Raw genomic sequence first — 17543 nt, forward strand, 5'->3', positions numbered from 1 at the left:
GCGGCGTGGCCCGAGGGATGTGCTGATCATTTATACTTGTCTGATCCCTGCCTTAGTCCAAAATAGAGCTAGGATATGAAATCCTGAATCTTTAATACTGCTCAGCTTGAACAATTCTTGTAAAGCTACCCTACAGATTTCTTACTCCAACTCACATCTGTAATACTCTTGCTGACTAAAGTTGAAAACTTCATGTATTAGTGGAATAATAGGTGTCATTGCTTCATGAAAAAATAAGGGAAACAAAAGTGCTTTTGTCCTTTATTAGGAAAAGTTCAACTTTTACAATACTTTTCCTATACCTTTTTTAGAAGGATTTCTTCCTCCAAATATGTTAACTGCAATGTCAGGATACTTTATACATACTACATTTCAAAAATAATAGTCATGAACCTTGTGAATCCATTTTTGTAAAGTGCAAAAATGAGAGACGCTCACTCTCAAATAAAAAGAACAAATAAAAGTGCAATTAAAAAAAACCTGAACTCAGTCACACAGTATTAGTGCCTTTTTTTCTTGACTTTACACTTCCGGTATTTTTGGCCATGTTCTCTTTGTTTTTTTCTGTCATTTTCCATGCTACTGTCACTATCACTAGTTTGCTGCTCTCTTTTTCTTTTACAAGCATTTTCATTAGCCAGGTATGATTCACAGTCGCTCAGCTGTGGAGGAACCCACTCAAAAGAGCTTTGCCCAGCTTTAAAATCCTCAACAGGATTCATATAGGGTGGCATGGGCAAAACTGAAGATGGTGGTGGAGTCATCTGATAGTAAGGAAGCTGCTGTTCCATTGGACTGTAAACAGCATACTGCTGTGTTAAAAAATGGCTCATCTGAAAAAACAAAAACTCAGTTATTAGTAGGGCTGTCAAAGGACTAAAAAATCACAATTAATTGAGAGATTAAAAAAACAGTTACAATTAATCAGTTTTAATTGCACTGTTAAACAAGAGAATACCAATTTAAATTTATTATAAATATTTGTTGTTTTTCCATTTTCAAATATATTGATTTCAATTACTACACAGAATACAAAGTGCACAGTGTTCACATTATAGTATTAGTTTTGATTACATATATTTTCACTGTAAAAAAGGTTAAAAAAAGTCCGTGCTTCAACTTGCAGATTGCATTAAGGGGCATACTAATGTTTAGCATATCTGGCATGTAAATACCTTGCAACACTGGCTACAACAATGCCATGTAAATGCCTGGTCTCACTTTTAGGTGACATTGTAAATAAGAAGCAGGCAGGATTATCTCCCATAAATGTAAACAAACTTGTTTGTCTTAGCGATTGGCTGAACAAGAAGTAGGACTGAGTGGACTTGTAGGCTCTACAGTTTTACCTTATTTTGGTTTTGCATGCATTTATGTAAAAATTCTACATTTGTAAGTTGCACTTTCATGATAAAGAGATTAAACTATAGTACTCGTATGAGATGAACTGAAAAATACTATTTTTCTTTTTTACAGTGCAAATTTTGTAATAAAAAATAATATATAGTGAGGACCATACCCTTTCAATTCTGTGTTGTAAATGAAATCAGTATATTTGAAAATGTAGAAAAATATCCAAAACCATTTATAATAAATTTAAATTGGTATTCTACTGTTTAACAGTATGATTAAAACTGTGATTAATCGTGACTACTTTTTATCTAGTTAATTTGTTTTGTGTTAATTGCTTGAGTTAACTGCAATAAATTGATAGCCTTGCATATTAGACTAAGTTCTAACAAGACAAATCTTAATTTTGCATGCATCACTGCATCTATAATGAAAATGTTAGCACCATTTTACAACTATAAGTTATTACCTTATATCATGCTTTTCCATCTTCACAGAGCTACAAAAATATTAAGTAGTTCTATACCTTTGTAGGATACTTTAATATCTCCATTTTACAGACAGGAAAATTAAAGAAAATGTTAGACCCAATGCGTCAGATTCTCTGTTCTAGATAAGCAGGAACAGGGATGGCAATACAAATTATAAGTGTGTGTGTGCGTGCGTGCACATGCTGGGGGAAAGGGCTTGGGGCAGAAAACTGGTTTTATGTCATCTTTGTGCCTTCCCAAATTCTAACTTTGGCCTTTGACTAAGTTAGGGCATCTCCAGTTTATGCCTGGGGCAGTTGTGACAGCTGGACTGCAGTGATGTTTCATCCACACTCTCCTAGCTATACTTTCAGCACACCTAGTGCTTCTCCAGATGAGTCAGGAGAAGTATTCCCTAGTTTAGCAGATCCACTGTCTTTAATATTGGCAGCCTAATTGGACCACAGGGCAACACAGAATCCAGCCCACAATGTTTACTGCCTAAAGTTGGGCACTAAAATCCATATCCAGGCAGCAAAATAAGCAACCTTATTTTTCAGAAGAATGGGGCTCCCTCAATTTGAGAGAGCCAATGTCAGAGCAGGATTAAAATTTTGGACTGGTAGCCAGGCACTCAAATTCTGATCAGGCTTCCATTTTAATGTGTTACACAAGCACCATGTCAGAAAACAAAATATCCAATTTTTATACTCCCTGGTATGCTAAGAATTTGTAACTACCATCCAGACATACCTCTGTTATTTGGACATGGTGACTAGAAATTCAGAAACTATACTCTTTAATACATGAATTCTGTTGTCTTTCATTTCACACAAGTCATTTTGCTTTAATGGAAGGATCAACTATTAACCATATTTGTAACATTTAAGAAAACTTACCATCTTTTGAAAGACTGAATATTCCTGAGATAAACTATTGTTCATTGGAAAAGGAGTAATGGGAAATGGAGGACTGCCATAAGGCTCTTGATTCCTGTGAAAACAATCATAAATACGTGAAGACGACTCTTATCAAAGATTCCTTTTTAAAAAAAAAATCAATTATCTGAATTTTGGGGATATCACATGCAGCCGACTAGATGGATGATATGTTAAAACAGGAGTTTATTCAGCTTTTAACAGCTGAAGCTCCATGACAAAATTGTGTCAACTAAAGGAACTAGAAGAGAGGATTCAGCAAAGGACTGTTCCTGAAGGCCTGTTCTCAAAGTCAACTGAAGTCCATGGAAAGACTTACATAGACTCTAAAGGACATTGGATCAAGCCCTGAGAGCTTAATTTCCCTTAACAGTTCTGCCAGAGTTTTAAACAAAAGTGTTGAATATCTAGGCTGCATTTTCAGAGGTAAGCTCCACTATGATGATTTATGTTTTTATATTCTTATGTCATTTGTACATGTACACTTTTATACTTTCTTGTGAAAGAAACAAGGCATGTAAAATTCATTCTGTCTGGTTATTTTGGATTGACATAGTATCCATTCTAAACACCCAAATGTTTAAAGTAATAGGATCCAGGCCCAAACACAGTGATCTAAAAACCAAGCTTGCTGACCTGCGACTAGGCAGAAGTAACATGGTCCCCAACAGCTTGACTAGCTAGCAGGAATGGAGTCAAAATACACTACAACTGTTTATATATGTGGTATATACATACTGATCTCAGATTCTAGTATGGATTACAACGTTTAAAATACCAGATGTTTCATACCAAAAGGCCCCCACCCCTAATATAATACAGTAGAACCTCAGAGTTAACAAACACCTTGGAATGGAGGCTCTTTGTAACTTTGAAATGTTTGTAACTCAGAACAAAAGATTACGGTTCAAAAGTTTACAACTGAACATTGACTTAATACAGCTTTACTATGCAGAATAAAAATGGTTGTTTTTTTTTTTTGTTTTTTTTTTAGTAGTTTACATTTAACACAGTACTGTACTGTATTTGTTGTTGTTTCTGATGCTGCCTGATTGTGTACTTCCAGTTCCAAATGAGATGTGTGGTTGACTGGTCAGTTCGTAACTCTGGTATACATAACTCTGAGATTATACTGTAGAACCATTCAGGGTCTGGCACAGAATCAGAGAGACTGAGAATTCCATGCACCATCAATCCCAGGCACAGCAACATATACTGTATGTGTGGGGCCAAAAATAATATATTATGACCATCATTTTACAGGGTGAAATTTATTCTATTAGGTATTTGTTTCCTTGAAATACTTATAAAATGATCCTGGGTATTAAAGTGTCTCTTGCTTTACTTCTATAAAGGCCTACTGCTGTTTCCACATACTACAATGTAAGTAGGACTGGGCCCTCAGTACTTTAAAAATACATGTGGGGTTTTTTTTTGGTGAAAGCTAATTCAACTCCTTCTTCTCACCCACTGATTGTATTATCCCACTAGGCAGATTTCAATTAAGTGTTAAATAAAATTTTAATTAAAATAATGCAATATCTTGAACACTTTGCAATGATATTTTTACAGATCTTCTCCATTACCTATATGTTGGTGAATATATGTCAACCCAGTTCTCAGAACCTTGACTAGGGCTGTTTAACTCTGGTGAGTGGGAACTCCCTGTAAACAAAATAAAAATGGTAACATTTATTCTGTTTCATATGAAGACTATTACCTTAACTGGTTAAAAATAAATAAACTGTCCTAAATCAGTTGTGGGAGACACAAAGTTGGGTATATTTTTTTATACCAAGCACTTGTAGATGTAAGACACCATTCTACAGCAGGTTAAAGTTCCAGAGCCTGATTGTGACCGCATGAAAACATTAGCGGAATATTCATGTGACCCCACTTATTACAGTGGAGTTACTTCTGATTTAACAGTGGTTTAACTGAAAGCAGAACCTGGCCCACTTTGTTGTAGAAGGTATTTTCTTAACTCATGGGTAAGTTTTTCAAAAGTGGCTAAGAGACTCAGGAGCTTAAGTCCCTTTTCAAAAGAGATGTAGGCACTTAGAAGCCTAAATCTCATTGAAAGTCAATGGGACTTAAGCTCCTAAAGCATTCAGGCACTTTTTGAAAATGTTAACTTATGCCAACAGAACTCTTTTGATCTAGGACTCCTATTTTGAATGTAAATTTTTTTTTTATCCCATTAGTTTCAATAGACTAGAAATCCTATAGCTTTTATTTAGTACACAACATAAATTATTACCATAGTATATTTACATAATCCCAAAATGTTTAAATAATATTAAGGATTTGACTTAAAGGGACACACTTTCAACAAGTAAGATTCACTTTTTCTTCTCCACTTTTTGTAAATACTCTTGGTACAAGAGCTTGAAAATTAGATTTCTCTTTCTTTTTGCCAAATGTTTATTTTCTCTTTCCTGTGCTCTTTGTGGGGCTAAACAAATATTTTGTTTAATTTACAGTCAACTTCACCACAGCTTTCAGAATAGTTTTACTCTAGTACTAAAGAGCCTGGACATTCTGCTCTTAAAGTGGACTGTGTTGGTTGTTTCTTTTTGGTGACTCACTCAGAAGATGACTCAGTGACAGATTTTGAGTTTTCTAGAAAGAAATATAACATATGCAGAACATTCTCTGTAACAAATTTTAATAGATTGATTGATTATTTTTTGAAATAAACTGCTGGAAAGTGTTCTTTTCATCTTAAAGTACAATCTGAAATGTCATTCTTAACTCATCGTTGGGGTAGTTCTCGGACTGAGACTGAGGGGATATGGAAATCAAATCCTGATCTCACAGAAGTCAATGGCAAACTTCATTGGGACCAATCCAAGTACCCATGCACCGATGAAAAAAATATGGGAAAAGGGTAGGAAGGAGAAATCACACCTAGTACATCTAGTACAGTACTTCAGCACACTTTTCTTGTTGGTTAGGCTGGCAGGCCATTATTGAGATATAAAGAAAATTAATAACACATTATAATTATATATCACGTATATAGTTATATTTCACTGTGATATTAAAAGGAAATTATCATTTTCTATTTTGAAAGCAGTTACCTATGTATCTTACTGCATTCTCCCTCCAAATTATTAAATTTGTCAATTTGAATGTCAAGTTTATTTTCTACCATTTATGATAGACTGACTTTCCATTCACAATGAATTGTATCTGACAGAATTAAGTAATAAATGATTTTACTGTGTAAAATACTTTTATATTCTGTATGATTAAATGACCAGCAAAGACTGTATCTACATTAGCAAACTTCATAGCTGTAACACACCAATGGTGCAACTTCACTAATGGTAAGGAACAGTATATGCTGTAGTGTCAACAGGATGCCCGGGCTAATACGTCAATATTTGTTTTGTAAATGTTTAAACTGAAATTCTTTTCAGACATGTTAGTGGAATCTACTAGTCACAAGTTTTACAAAAGTTTGAGTTTTATTTTCTTAAACACAGAATTAAAATTTGAACCCAATTTGATAGTACCCTTTTAATCACATTATTTTCCATCTCAAAAAAAAAAAAAAAGTAAAAACAAGCACATGCAAACAGTCCACACATCCCTTTTTTGCCTCAGAAAAAAACTTGGCATGCAAACATGATTAAATACTTTACTGTAAACATTCTCAGCCAAGTTCTGCTTTCAGTTACACTGGTGCAAATTCAGGGTGATTCTACTGTCTCCAGATTTACATTGGTGTGATCAGAATTTTTTGCCATCTTGTTGTCCTCTCTGATACCTTACAAGTTATGTTCTGAATCCCCGGCCTTCCTTCCTTACTAAACTTAAAAACACAAATATTTTATCTCAAAAACTCTATATGAATACGGACAATTTCTTCCTAAGAGAACAGATTGTGCTTTGTTCACTTGTAACCCACTTCTCAAAAAGACTACAGCAAATCAAGAATTTGCATGTCGCACAGCTACTAAATCCATTCTGCAATGACAGAGCAGAGCTAGAATTTCACATTAAAGGAAAACTAAAGTTAATTCAATAGTTTGGGAATTACTAAACCTACCAAATCGATACTGTACTTTAATTGGTCTTCCATATAAACGGATTCCATTCAGCAGAGCTATAGCATAAGGCACTGATTCTGTGTGTTTAAAGCAGACAAATCCAAAAGACTTGGGTTTTCCTTCTTTGTCTTTACATATTGTCACATTGGTTAATGGTCCAGCCTGCAAGAAACTTACATTATTTTCTCATAAATCCTTAGTAGAGATTAGCTTTTAATTCTGTTTTGAATTTTTATTTCATTCATGAATATTTATTAATGGTCAGACCTAAACAAAATGCAAGCATGTGCTATTTAAGATTCCCTACATCATTCCAACTATGCACATCATTTTTTACTGACTGCATCCATACAGCTCCAGACCTGGGGCTCTTGCAAGTAAAGGTCAGCTGTGCACCTGTTTGAAAGTAACAAAACATCTAATTGATGTGTGCTTATCACTGGTCCTGATCACCCCACTCACACTTTCTCTATCTTTTTAAATTATAAATTATTTGTGGCAGAAACACCAGCTTGCACAATCCAAATAGAAACATTTGGGTGCTGCTAGTGCAATTCAAATAGTGAGTAATACCAGCTACATATAACTAGGTACCCATCCATGTTGGAGCTTGCATAAGTTCAGGTAACAAGTAGCATTATTATTCAATAATTATTGAATTATTATTATTCAATCAGCTACTTTAAAAAAAAAGACTGTGGTAGGAATAGCAAACTTGGGTATGTGGCTCCACTGTTATCTGTAATTAAAACAATACCAAAAAAAATCAGTTTTCACTGGAACATTGCCTACCTGTCATCACAAATATGTAACAAAGAAAAACCAGGGACACTGACAACCATTAGGGATACACTGTAGCTTATTAAGCATGAGGCCCACATGTCTCCATAGAGAAGGGATCCACCTCTGTGCCATTTGTTTCAGTAGCGGGTAAGCATTTTTTTTTTAGAAGAACCAAGTTCAAAGTGATCATGCTTCAAGAAATGCTGATTATTGCACTTCAAATAAGTAGTAGTTTTCATAATACAGCATCCAAGACAATTGGCCTTCAGTACAAAAGAGAAGAATGAACTAGTATTTTAGTCACTGAATCAGCATTTCCTCCTCAGATATGCGTCACTTCTAAAATGTGATTTGGCAGAATGAGAGGAAATGGCAAGAGGAGCCCTCCTACCACAAACCAGGAATGCTTAAGAGTGGTCACACTACAGTTGGCTCATTTGTAGCAGGGACACATACGTAATTCCACTGCTCTCTTGGATTGGTAAAATTTCTGTTCAGTTCACTAGGTGGGGTCATGAAGCAACTAACTGGATGTCCAAATTATTGTTGTACAGCCACTAGACTTTTGGTCTTAAATGAGTGGCTTGCTTGTTGGAAGTACTGATGATGAAATGAAGTTTCAGATAAGAGCCAAAAAACCCATCAAAATCATGTACTACTTTAGGCCAGGTAGCATGCTGTGTGCCTGGCTTTTCAGCAATTGTTAACCTGCTGTTCCTGCACAAACTGCCAGAGGCTTATATTGCCACGTATATGCACAGGTTAAATGGAGAACACTAGAGCACAAAGGAAAATAAAATCAATCTTCGGTTTTCTGTATTTCTACTTAATGTACTACTCAGCATTTTAGATGATCATTAGCAAAACGCAAAATCAGAATTTGTCTGTCTAGGGAACCGATCCTTTTGATTCATGGTGCTGAGCTGACAGTCATGTTATCCACTCCATATTATCACACTGAAGACATTAAGGATCCTCATTAAGGACATTAGGGATTCTGGATTAATGTACTCTGATAGCAAGGCATTGTTGCCAGGTATCTATGAATTGGGACTAGATTAAATAAGATGACTGCACACACTTCTTTCTGAAAATAAAGTAAAAAAAATAATGATTTTTTTTCAGAAGAAAATGGAGAATACAAAAGATGAAGGTAAATATGAAGGAACAAAAATAATGTACCATTTTTTTTTCTAATTCTATCGCTGCAGAATGATGATCAAGATAGGCAGAAGGTTCAGTTCACGCTATCCTGTGCAGGGAGTCTTCAGAAAGGTGATCTTGCATGATCAAACATCTTGAAGTATTTGGTTTTTAAAGGAAACCACATTTCAAAGTAATGGCAAATCATCCACCAACTTTTTCAACTCTGCTTTATTTTTTCCAGAGTTGTTTGAATCTCGAAGCAATTTTTTTTTCCTAATCTGCAAGTTTCCTACAGGTATCCAGTCTGCTGCTCAGGATTTGTCTAATGCAGATGATCTGGTTCTTCAAGAACTAGTAGTAACAAACCATGTGCTCTGATGTTCAGTCTTTTATACGTAGATCTTCCTGTTTATAAATAAAAAATAATTTTGTGCTGAGCAAAGTTACATAAACGAATAGTTATAAAAACGAAAAGAGAATCAATTTTATAGTTGTTCTTTCTATTTAATGTGGTAAGAGAAAACACTATGATACGGGAAAAAAGGTTTAGGAACTAAAGCCTTCGGAGTGTTTTTGGACTATGAGGTGCTACCATACTGAATTCTACAGTCTCCATGAGAGAGGGGAGGACAGCACTTCTGTGGAGCACATCCGGCCACAATAAAAATAAGAGTAAAGGAGCATGTATGGGGGAAGAAAGGAGAATAAGGAAGAAGGAAAGACCTGCTTGGACTCCTGAGGAGGTGTATGACGGAAGCTACAGCTAATAGGTATACACTGTTAGCCAGGATCAGCTGATCAGGGTAGCTCATATACAAGATTCATTTCAGGGTGAAGGACTGCATGTTGGGAGTTTCATCCTATTTTTATTTCACTGGGACAGCATGATGGACTGTCTCACCAGGGAGCATGAGTAGTATAACATGGTTTAAATGTAGGGAGCAAGAACCAGAATGGCTGCTAAGGGGAGATGAGATGGATGCTTTTTTTCACCCCCATCTCTGGAAAAAGCTAATTCAAGGATTATGAAGTGGCAGAGGCAATAACAAAGGGTCGAACCTCCTAAAGTAAAAAAAGTCTAGGCCTTGATGCTTTCTTCTATAATTGGCCTTTGTTTATTGTCAGTGAGGGGAACCCTGATGACAGTGAATTTCTGATGTGAACACTACACACATGTGCACACACTCACACACACAGATAGCAGAAACTGATCCCTACCTCAACATTTAAAAGGTAACCGGCAGGAATTTGCATACATAAGCACCAAAAACATTTGAGAGAGAAAATTTAGACATCATGCTTCTCACTGGGAATGGATCACATGCCTCTCCTCCCTGTACTAGTTCCTACAAATCGGGGTAGCCTAAGTGTGTCCAAGGACCCAGAAGCAACCAAAGGACTACTGTTACCAACTCTTACAAATTCAATGTGTCTTGCAATAGTAGGTCTTCTTAATGCCCCAGTTTCTGAAGGCAGGTGATTACACGAGAATCTTAGCTTTCTCTTAACCTTTTGTGTTTTTGTACCTTTCTAACCTTTTCTGGTACAGAGAAATGCTGGAAAACATGACCCAAATGAATCAAAACCCAGAAAGCAAATAAAAAAACAAAAAGTTTATTAAAGTCACGTGATTTGGGGGCCAGATTTACAATTTTTGAACGTTGGAGGCTGAGAATACCAGACTAGACAACGGGACAGCTTGGCCACCCTCCTCATAGACACAGGGTGGAGAGCTAAGGGAGCCAGCACCCTCAACCCCAGCCTGGGGGACAGAACAGGACACGGACCCTGTACAGGGGAGAGTGACTTCTTCAGCCTGCTCCGCTGGACGCCGGTGGGAGCCCGGCATCACGAGGGGCAGCTCCGGTACTGACTGCAGCCCCCCCACCGCCCCCCCCAGAGACACCCCAACCTGCCCCAGCCAGGGGCCCTTCCATTCCACCAAGCCCACCTCCCCAGGATAAGCCCCGCCCCCGGCCCCCACATTCCACCCGCCTCGCTCCCACCAAGCCCCGCCCCCACCTTCCACAGGCCCCGCCCCCGGGCCATCCCCCACCTTCCACAGGCCCCGCCCCTGGGGCCATGATCTCACAGTCTGCCTCCCTGGATCCGCCCAGGCCCCGCATTCCACAGGCCTTGCTCCTACCAAGTCCCACCGCCCATTCCACCTCTTTGACCCCACCCCCTTCCCAGGCCCCGCCCCCACCTGCCCACTCATTCCACTCGCCCGCCCCCTTGCCAGGCCACGCCCCCGGCCGGCACCTGCAGGAAGAGCTCGTAGAGAATCTCCTCCCGCACGCGGCTCTCCAGGTTCCCTACGAACAGGGTCCGGTCCGGCTCCCCCGCCCGCCCCGGCGCGGACATGGCGGCCCAGCAGGGCGTCAGTCAGTCAACGCCAACACTCCATCAGCGCGAGCACGGGGCGGGGGGAAGACGGAGTGAACACGCACGACCGTCCGTAAAGCACCGGCCACCCGCCTCAGTAGCACGACAGGCAGGCGGGAGTGCTTTACCGCAGTTGCTAGGAGACGAGTGCCGCGCCTGGCGGCCGCCAGAACCTTGCGTTTTCGGGCTCGGCGTCCTAGCAACCCTCGCGCGGGCAGGGGCGGAGCTTCGCAGTTTCCAACCCCGCCTCCTGAGGTGGCAGGGAACCAACTGGAGACACAGTCGCAGCTTCTCCCCCATCTCGCCTCAAGGGCAACCGCCCCGCCCGCTCAGCGCCTGCGCAAAGGCCCCCGACCCCCGGGGCCTGGCGCTGCCCTCCCCGCTGCCGTGCGCAGTCCCCAAGCAGCGCTGCAGCCTGGGCCCAGCGAGGCCAAGAGGCCGCTAGGATTGGGCTGGAGACCAGATCGTGTTGTGTGTCCTCTTCCAGGAAGTTGATTCATAACATTCATAAACCAGTCGGAGAACACGTCAATCTCTCTGGTCACGCGATCACAGACATGAAGGTCGCTCTCTTACAACAGCAAAACTTCAAATCCAGACTCCAGGGAGAAACTGCTGAATTGGATACTATTAACTCAGGCTTAAATAGCGACTGGGAGTGGCTAAGTCATTATGCAAGGTAGCCTATTTCCCCTTGTTTTTTCCTACCCCAGACGTTCTTGTTAAACCCTGGATTTGTGCTGGAAATGGCCCACCTTGATTATCATACACATTGTAGGGAGAATGGTCACTTTGGATAAGCTATTACCAGCAGGAGAGTGGGGTGGGAGGAGGTATTGTTTCATGGTCTCTGTGTATATAATGTCTTCTGCAGTTTCCACAGTACGCATCCGATGAAGTGAGCTGTAGCTCACGAAAGCTTGTGCTCAAATAAATTGGTTAGTCTCTAAGGTGCCACAAGTACTCCTTTACTCTTCCAGGAAGGCAGCCAGCCCAAACTGGCAATTGTCTGTGGGCCACAGGAAGCCTGAGACCACCTCCCCCCTTCTTCCTGCTGCAGAAGGGGTCCCCGTGGGGAAATCGCAGGCTCAGCTCCACGAAAGGAAGCAAGTGGTGCCCAGAGACTTGTTACTTTTGAATACGCTTGTCACCAAGTTGCATTAGTTGTCGTTTACTTGGTGGCCTTGGTACTGCAGCCCCGTGCTCCCAGTGGGATCTCTCGGGGTGTAAGCACCCCCTGAAAATGAAAAACAGCCTGTGCTTGACTTGCCATCATGTGGCTCAACTAGATATTATAAAAAGAACAGGAATACTTGTGGCACCTTAGAGACTAACAAATTTATTTGAGCATGAGCTTTCGTGAGCGACAGTTCACTTCATCGGATGCTGTCACGGTTCCTCCCCCACTCTGAACTCTAGGGTACAGATGTGGGGACCTGCATGAAAAACCTCCTAAGCTTATCTTTACCAGCTTAGGTCAAAACTTCCCCAAGGTACAAAATATTACACCTTGGACTGGCCGCTACCACCACCAAACTAATACTGGTTACTGGGGAAGAGCTGTTTGGACGCGTCCTTCCCCCCAAAATACTTCCCAAAACCTTGCACCCCACTTCCTGGACAAGGTTTGGTAAAAAGCCTCACCAATTTGCATAGGTGACCACAGACCCAAACCCTTGGATCTGAGAACAATGAAAAAGCATTCAGTGTTTTACAAGAAGACTTTTAATAAAAAATAGAAGTAAATAGAAATAAAGAAATCCCCCCTGTAAAATCAGGATGGTAGATATCTTACAGGGTAATTAGATTCAAAAACATAGAGAACCCCTCTAGGCAAAACCTGAAGTTACAAAAAAGATACACAGACAGAAATAGTTATTCTATTCAGCACAATTCTTTTCTCAGCCATTTAAAGAAATCATAATCTAACACATACCTAGCTAGATTACTTACTAAAAGTTCTAAGACTCCATTCCTGTTCTGTCCCCGGCCAAGACGACTACAGACAGACCCAGACCCTTTGTTTCTCTCCCTCCTCCCAGCTTTTGAAAGTATCTTGTCTCCTCATTGGTCATTTTGGTCAGGTGCCAGCGAGGTTACCTTTAGCTTCTTAACCCTTTACAGGTGAGAGGAGCTTTCCCCTGGCCAGGAGGGATTTCAAAGGGGTTTACCCTTCCCTTTATATTTATGACAGATGCATTCAGTGGAAAATACAGTGGGGAGATGTATATACACAGAGAACATGAAACAATTGGTGTTACCATACACACTGTAACCAGAGTGATCACTTAAGGTGAGCTATTACCAGCAGGAGAGCGGGGAGGTTAGGGGGGTAACCTTTTGTCGTGATAATCAAGGTGGGCCATTTCCAGTAGTTGACAAGAACATCTGAGGAACAGTGGGGGGGTGGGACATGGAGAAATAGTTTTACTTTGTGTAATGACCCATCCACTCCCAGTCTTTATTCAAGCCAAAGTTAATTGTATCCAGTTTGCAAATTAATTCCAATTCAGCAGTCTCTCGTTGGAGTCTGTTTTTGAAGTTTTTTTGTTGAAGTGCCACTTTTAGGTCTGTAATCAAGTGACCAAAGAGATTGAAGTGTTCTCCAACTGGTTCTCAGACATCAAGAATTATAACATTCAAAAACCAGGCGGGGCCCAATGAGGTCTCCAAGGGGAGCTTAGAAACGACCCAGTCACGCCAGCAAAAGAACTGATGCCAGGGTAGGAAGTGGCCCAGGGAGCAGGTGCCCACCCTCCTAGGCTGCATACTTTGACATATTGTTTCACTGGGCCCTGGGCTGGAACCCGCTGGAGTAGGGAGGGCCTGGGTTTTCCTACCCTGTCTACTGACTCACCATCGGGCAATACAGCTGCAAGCAGTACTGACTCTCGCTGTTGGGCAACACAGTCCAGAGTATCTCCACCACATGATACTGCTGGCCTCGGACTCAAAACACCCCCTAACACAGTAGAGGAACACAAAGCCAGCCCAGATACTCTTGGTCTCTCGCTAGTCCATGAGGAATGGGCCCCATATCTTGTTCTGGAAAGAACATCACAAAATCACATCTATCCAATGGAACAATTGTGAAGGAATCTTTGCAAGGAAAACATCACTCAGATTTACTCTGCCTTTTTCTACTCCTGTGGGTTTTCCAACTGGGAAGGGTAATGAGGTCATAATTGACTAAGTCTCACAACACCTCTGTGAGGGTGTAAGTATTATTCTGTTTTACACATGGGGAAGCTGGCACACATTGAAGTTAAGTGATATGAGTGACTCTCAATTAGGGTGACCAGATGCCCCGATTTTATGGGGACCATCCCAACAGTTGGGGCTTTGTTTTATATAGGCTCCTATTACCCCGCACCCCATCCCAATTTTTCACACTTGCTGTCTGGTCACCCTACTCTCAATAACACAGCAAACCAGCGATGGAATCAGAAATACAAGTCAAGAGTTCTGACTACCAGTTCTGTCCTCTATAAAATATTCCCCACTCCCTCTGTGAGTTAAGATTAGAGGGAGAATCCTTGGGAAAATCACAAAGTCAAATCAATCCCTAAGAATGCAATGGCTTTCTTTCTAGTCCTTACAGAGGAACAATTTTATAGCCAAAATGTGTTTTTGCTGCAAGTTGCTTTTGCCCATCTCAGCATCTTCTATTTCCACACTCTGCAGACCACCAGATGTATAACAGACGATCAAAAACAACCACATAGTCTGTCTTCCTTGGCATTTCATCTGAGCAGAGAGGGCAAGCAAAGTAATGTACAATTACTTCCACTCCTCCCTAAATTCCACATATCTGGCATAGCCACCAGTAACGTACCACATCAACTACTCACAAGGTATAGACCCATGATAGTCCAGTAGTTCCCAAGGAGAGAGAAGGAAAGGCAACTGATGATTAGAAAAAAACACAAAAATAACTCTGAAGGAATGGAATATGCATCACCAATTTAAGTGAGTAAATAGGAGGAGTCATGCATTGCAAAAGCTTAAACATTGGTTTTTGCCCTTTGCAAATTAACTTCCTTCTCTTCACCACACCTGTTTTATCAGTGACGTTTAATTGTCAGATCATAGTGAAAGCTAGTACACTATAAGGAAATACTAAAATCTTCTCCATTCAGTTGTGGATGTTACGTGTTGCTTTTCACCTTTTCCATATGTTGAAGCTGTTTCTATTCATCCTTTTGACGTGCTGGGTGAGATCAGGTAAGAGAGCCACTAAAAGTTCCTCTTGACTTTTTCCAGGCAAAGCAGACTAACTTTTCTAACTGCAAAATGACATGTAGATTAAACCTTCTGAATCACGATTAATGTAACAAACAATTAGTCAGGTGAACTTGACTGATTTGAAAGTAGCACAAAGGTTTTCAGTGTAAGGTAAATAAAGAAAAAACATGATACTTTATCTCCTTCTGCATTTTTGTACACAAACAGAAGTATGTGCACTTTGTATTGTGGAAGTGTATGAGAACTGTAAAATAGTTTTTGCAAAATAGTTTTAAGCATAATCTGAAATTATTCAGCATTAATTTACTAGGTATAAAGAATTTCAAAGTATATTTTACAAATGTATGAATTAGTTATTTTTATGTACACTGTCATTTGTTTATTAAAGCCCTTCCAGTCAAAATGTGTGTTTTTGTTGGTTCTCTCTGTCCTAGCCTCAAAAGCCACTAAGTGAAGACAAATATAAAAGAAATTTTACAAATTTAAATGGAAAAGGGTGAAATGATATATATTTATTGGAATAACTACAACTGCCCAGCTGATATTTATAATTTTTGCATCTGACAAAAGAGCATATTTGAATATTCTCATGAGGGTGTATAAAAAGCAATGTTAGTTATACAAACATGTTAGTTATACAACTGTTAGTTATACGTTGCATTGCCCTCATTAGCACTACAAAAGTAATTTTCCCTCTCTTGATATTCACTCCTTCTTGTCAACTGTTGAGAATAGGCCACTTCCACCTGAATTGAATTGGCCTCCTTAGCACTGACCCCCCACTTGGTAATGCAACTCCCATCTTTTCATGTGCTGAATATATATACCGCTTACTGTATTTTTCACTCCATGCATCTGATGAAATGGGTTTTACCCCACGAAAGCTTATGCCCAAATAAAATTGTTAATCTCTAAGGTGCCACAAGGACTCCCCATTGTTTTTGGTGATACAGACTAACATGGCTACCACTCTGAAACCTGAAACCAATAAATGTTGCCTCAAAAATGTGTGAAATCAAATTTGCAAAGCTTCCAGTTTGCTTAATAATTTACTGCTGAACGGTCTCAAATTATTTCTAAACATTTCAAATCCATTTGAGTTTTCATCTATTCCACAATATAAAGTATGCAGAAGTGTAGAAAGCAGATGCATTGTCCTTTTTCCTGTATTTACTTTTCAGTGAACAACTTTTGTACTCATTTCATACTTGAAAGTAAACATCTGAGATACGTTTAACTCATATGTAGCATACTTTTCAGCTAATAGGTTTCACTCATCTTTGATATCTCCACAGTATGCATCCGATGAAGTGAGCTGTAGCTCACGAAAGCTTATGCTCAAATAAATTGGTTATTCTTTAAGGTGCCACAAGTACTCCTTTTCTTTTTGCGAATACAGACTAACACGGCTGTTACTCTGAATCCAACAGGATAGGCTTTTGTGTTTCCATTGATCTGAATCTGATCTCACTTACATTGGTTTCATGCCCATATAATTCCATTGACTTGAATGGACTTATTCCTGATTTACACTGATGTAAGTGAGAGAATTGAGCTTCATGTGTAGAAATCAAAATAGTCCCATTAATATCAAGGAACATTTCAATATTTAACATATCTCATTGTAATTCACTATACAGGTTTGAGAAATACACGGTAATAATAATAATCTTATCTAATTGTAAGATAGTGATATCCATTTTGGATTTTCTAGAGGAAGAACAGCTGTTTCATAGTACACTGAGGAAAAATGTTGTACAGTTTAGCTGTGAATCTGAATATTTAAAATGCAATTAGATGTCTAAATAATATTTTTTTTTTTTACTGAAACTGTCTCCAACGTGTAGTTGTGGGTGTGTGAGTGGCATGTGTGAGAGAGAATTTCTGTTTTAGTTTTCTCACCTTACCTAACATTGACATGATTTGAAAACCAGAAATTAAATTTGACAGATGATAACTTTTCAGGATCTTGCCAATGTAAGACATTGAAATAGGACCTTTTGATGTTGTTAGTATAAAGATCAAATTAATTGCATCTGAATCTGAACTGTTCTTGAATTTCAGAGTTCCTCACTTTACTAAGATTCACTGTATACAAGTCTATTAAAGATTATAGCCAGACGTGTCTTCTTTTATTAGTTATCTGATTTAGTGAGTCATATTAGTCC

General features: G+C 39.5%; 2 protein-coding genes across 4 annotated transcripts in view; one reads left to right on the forward strand and one right to left on the reverse strand.

The window, feature by feature from the left end:
* Nucleotides 1-253: 253 nt before the first annotated feature.
* RBM11 (RNA binding motif protein 11) lies at nucleotides 254-11279 on the reverse strand. Of its 3 annotated transcripts, none has more exons than XM_084613412.1 (6): nucleotides 11259-11279; nucleotides 8782-9150; nucleotides 6816-6978; nucleotides 4345-4423; nucleotides 2720-2813; nucleotides 256-833 (listed from the first exon to the last, which is right to left on the reverse strand). In XM_084613412.1, exons 2-6 carry the CDS (start codon nucleotides 8782-8784, stop codon nucleotides 501-503), a joined length of 672 nt encoding a protein of 223 aa, XP_084469538.1. In that variant the 5' UTR covers nucleotides 8785-9150; nucleotides 11259-11279; the 3' UTR covers nucleotides 256-500. The 3 variants fall into 3 exon arrangements, with proteins under 3 accessions (XP_084469536.1, XP_084469538.1, XP_084469537.1); XM_084613411.1 differs by lacking the exon at nucleotides 11259-11279 and adding an exon at nucleotides 11008-11233; XM_084613410.1 differs by lacking the exons at nucleotides 8782-9150; nucleotides 11259-11279 and adding an exon at nucleotides 11008-11235 and having other exon boundaries at nucleotides 254-833.
* A 3837-nt stretch (nucleotides 11280-15116) lies between these two features.
* The window catches only part of LIPI (lipase I), a 39357-nt gene continuing 36930 nt past the window's right edge, over nucleotides 15117-17543 (forward strand). Inside the window, exon 1 of the mRNA XM_084617536.1 lies at nucleotides 15117-15354. Coding sequence (XP_084473662.1) covers nucleotides 15276-15354 — 79 coding nt within the window. The 5' untranslated portion in view covers nucleotides 15117-15275. The remainder of the gene's footprint in view (nucleotides 15355-17543) is intronic.

This window comes from Lepidochelys olivacea (assembly GCF_965140295.1).
Source record: "Lepidochelys olivacea isolate rLepOli2 genome assembly, chromosome: 1".
Classification (NCBI taxonomy): domain Eukaryota; kingdom Metazoa; phylum Chordata; order Testudines; family Cheloniidae; genus Lepidochelys; species Lepidochelys olivacea.

Excerpts from the sequence above, each read along its gene's own strand:
- RBM11 (XM_084613410.1), bottom strand. The coding sequence starts at position 11,109 with ATGTCCGCGCCGGGGCGGGCGGGGGAGCCGGACCGGACCCTGTTCGTA. Across the intron at positions 4,424-6,815 it reads TAAAGTACAGTATCGATTTG|GGAGTTCCCACTCACCAGAG; the intron begins GTAGGTTTAGTA and ends TTTTGTTTACAG. Across the intron at positions 834-2,719 it reads ATTCAGTCTTTCAAAAGATG|ATGAGCCATTTTTTAACACA; the intron begins GTAAGTTTTCTT and ends TTGTTTTTTCAG.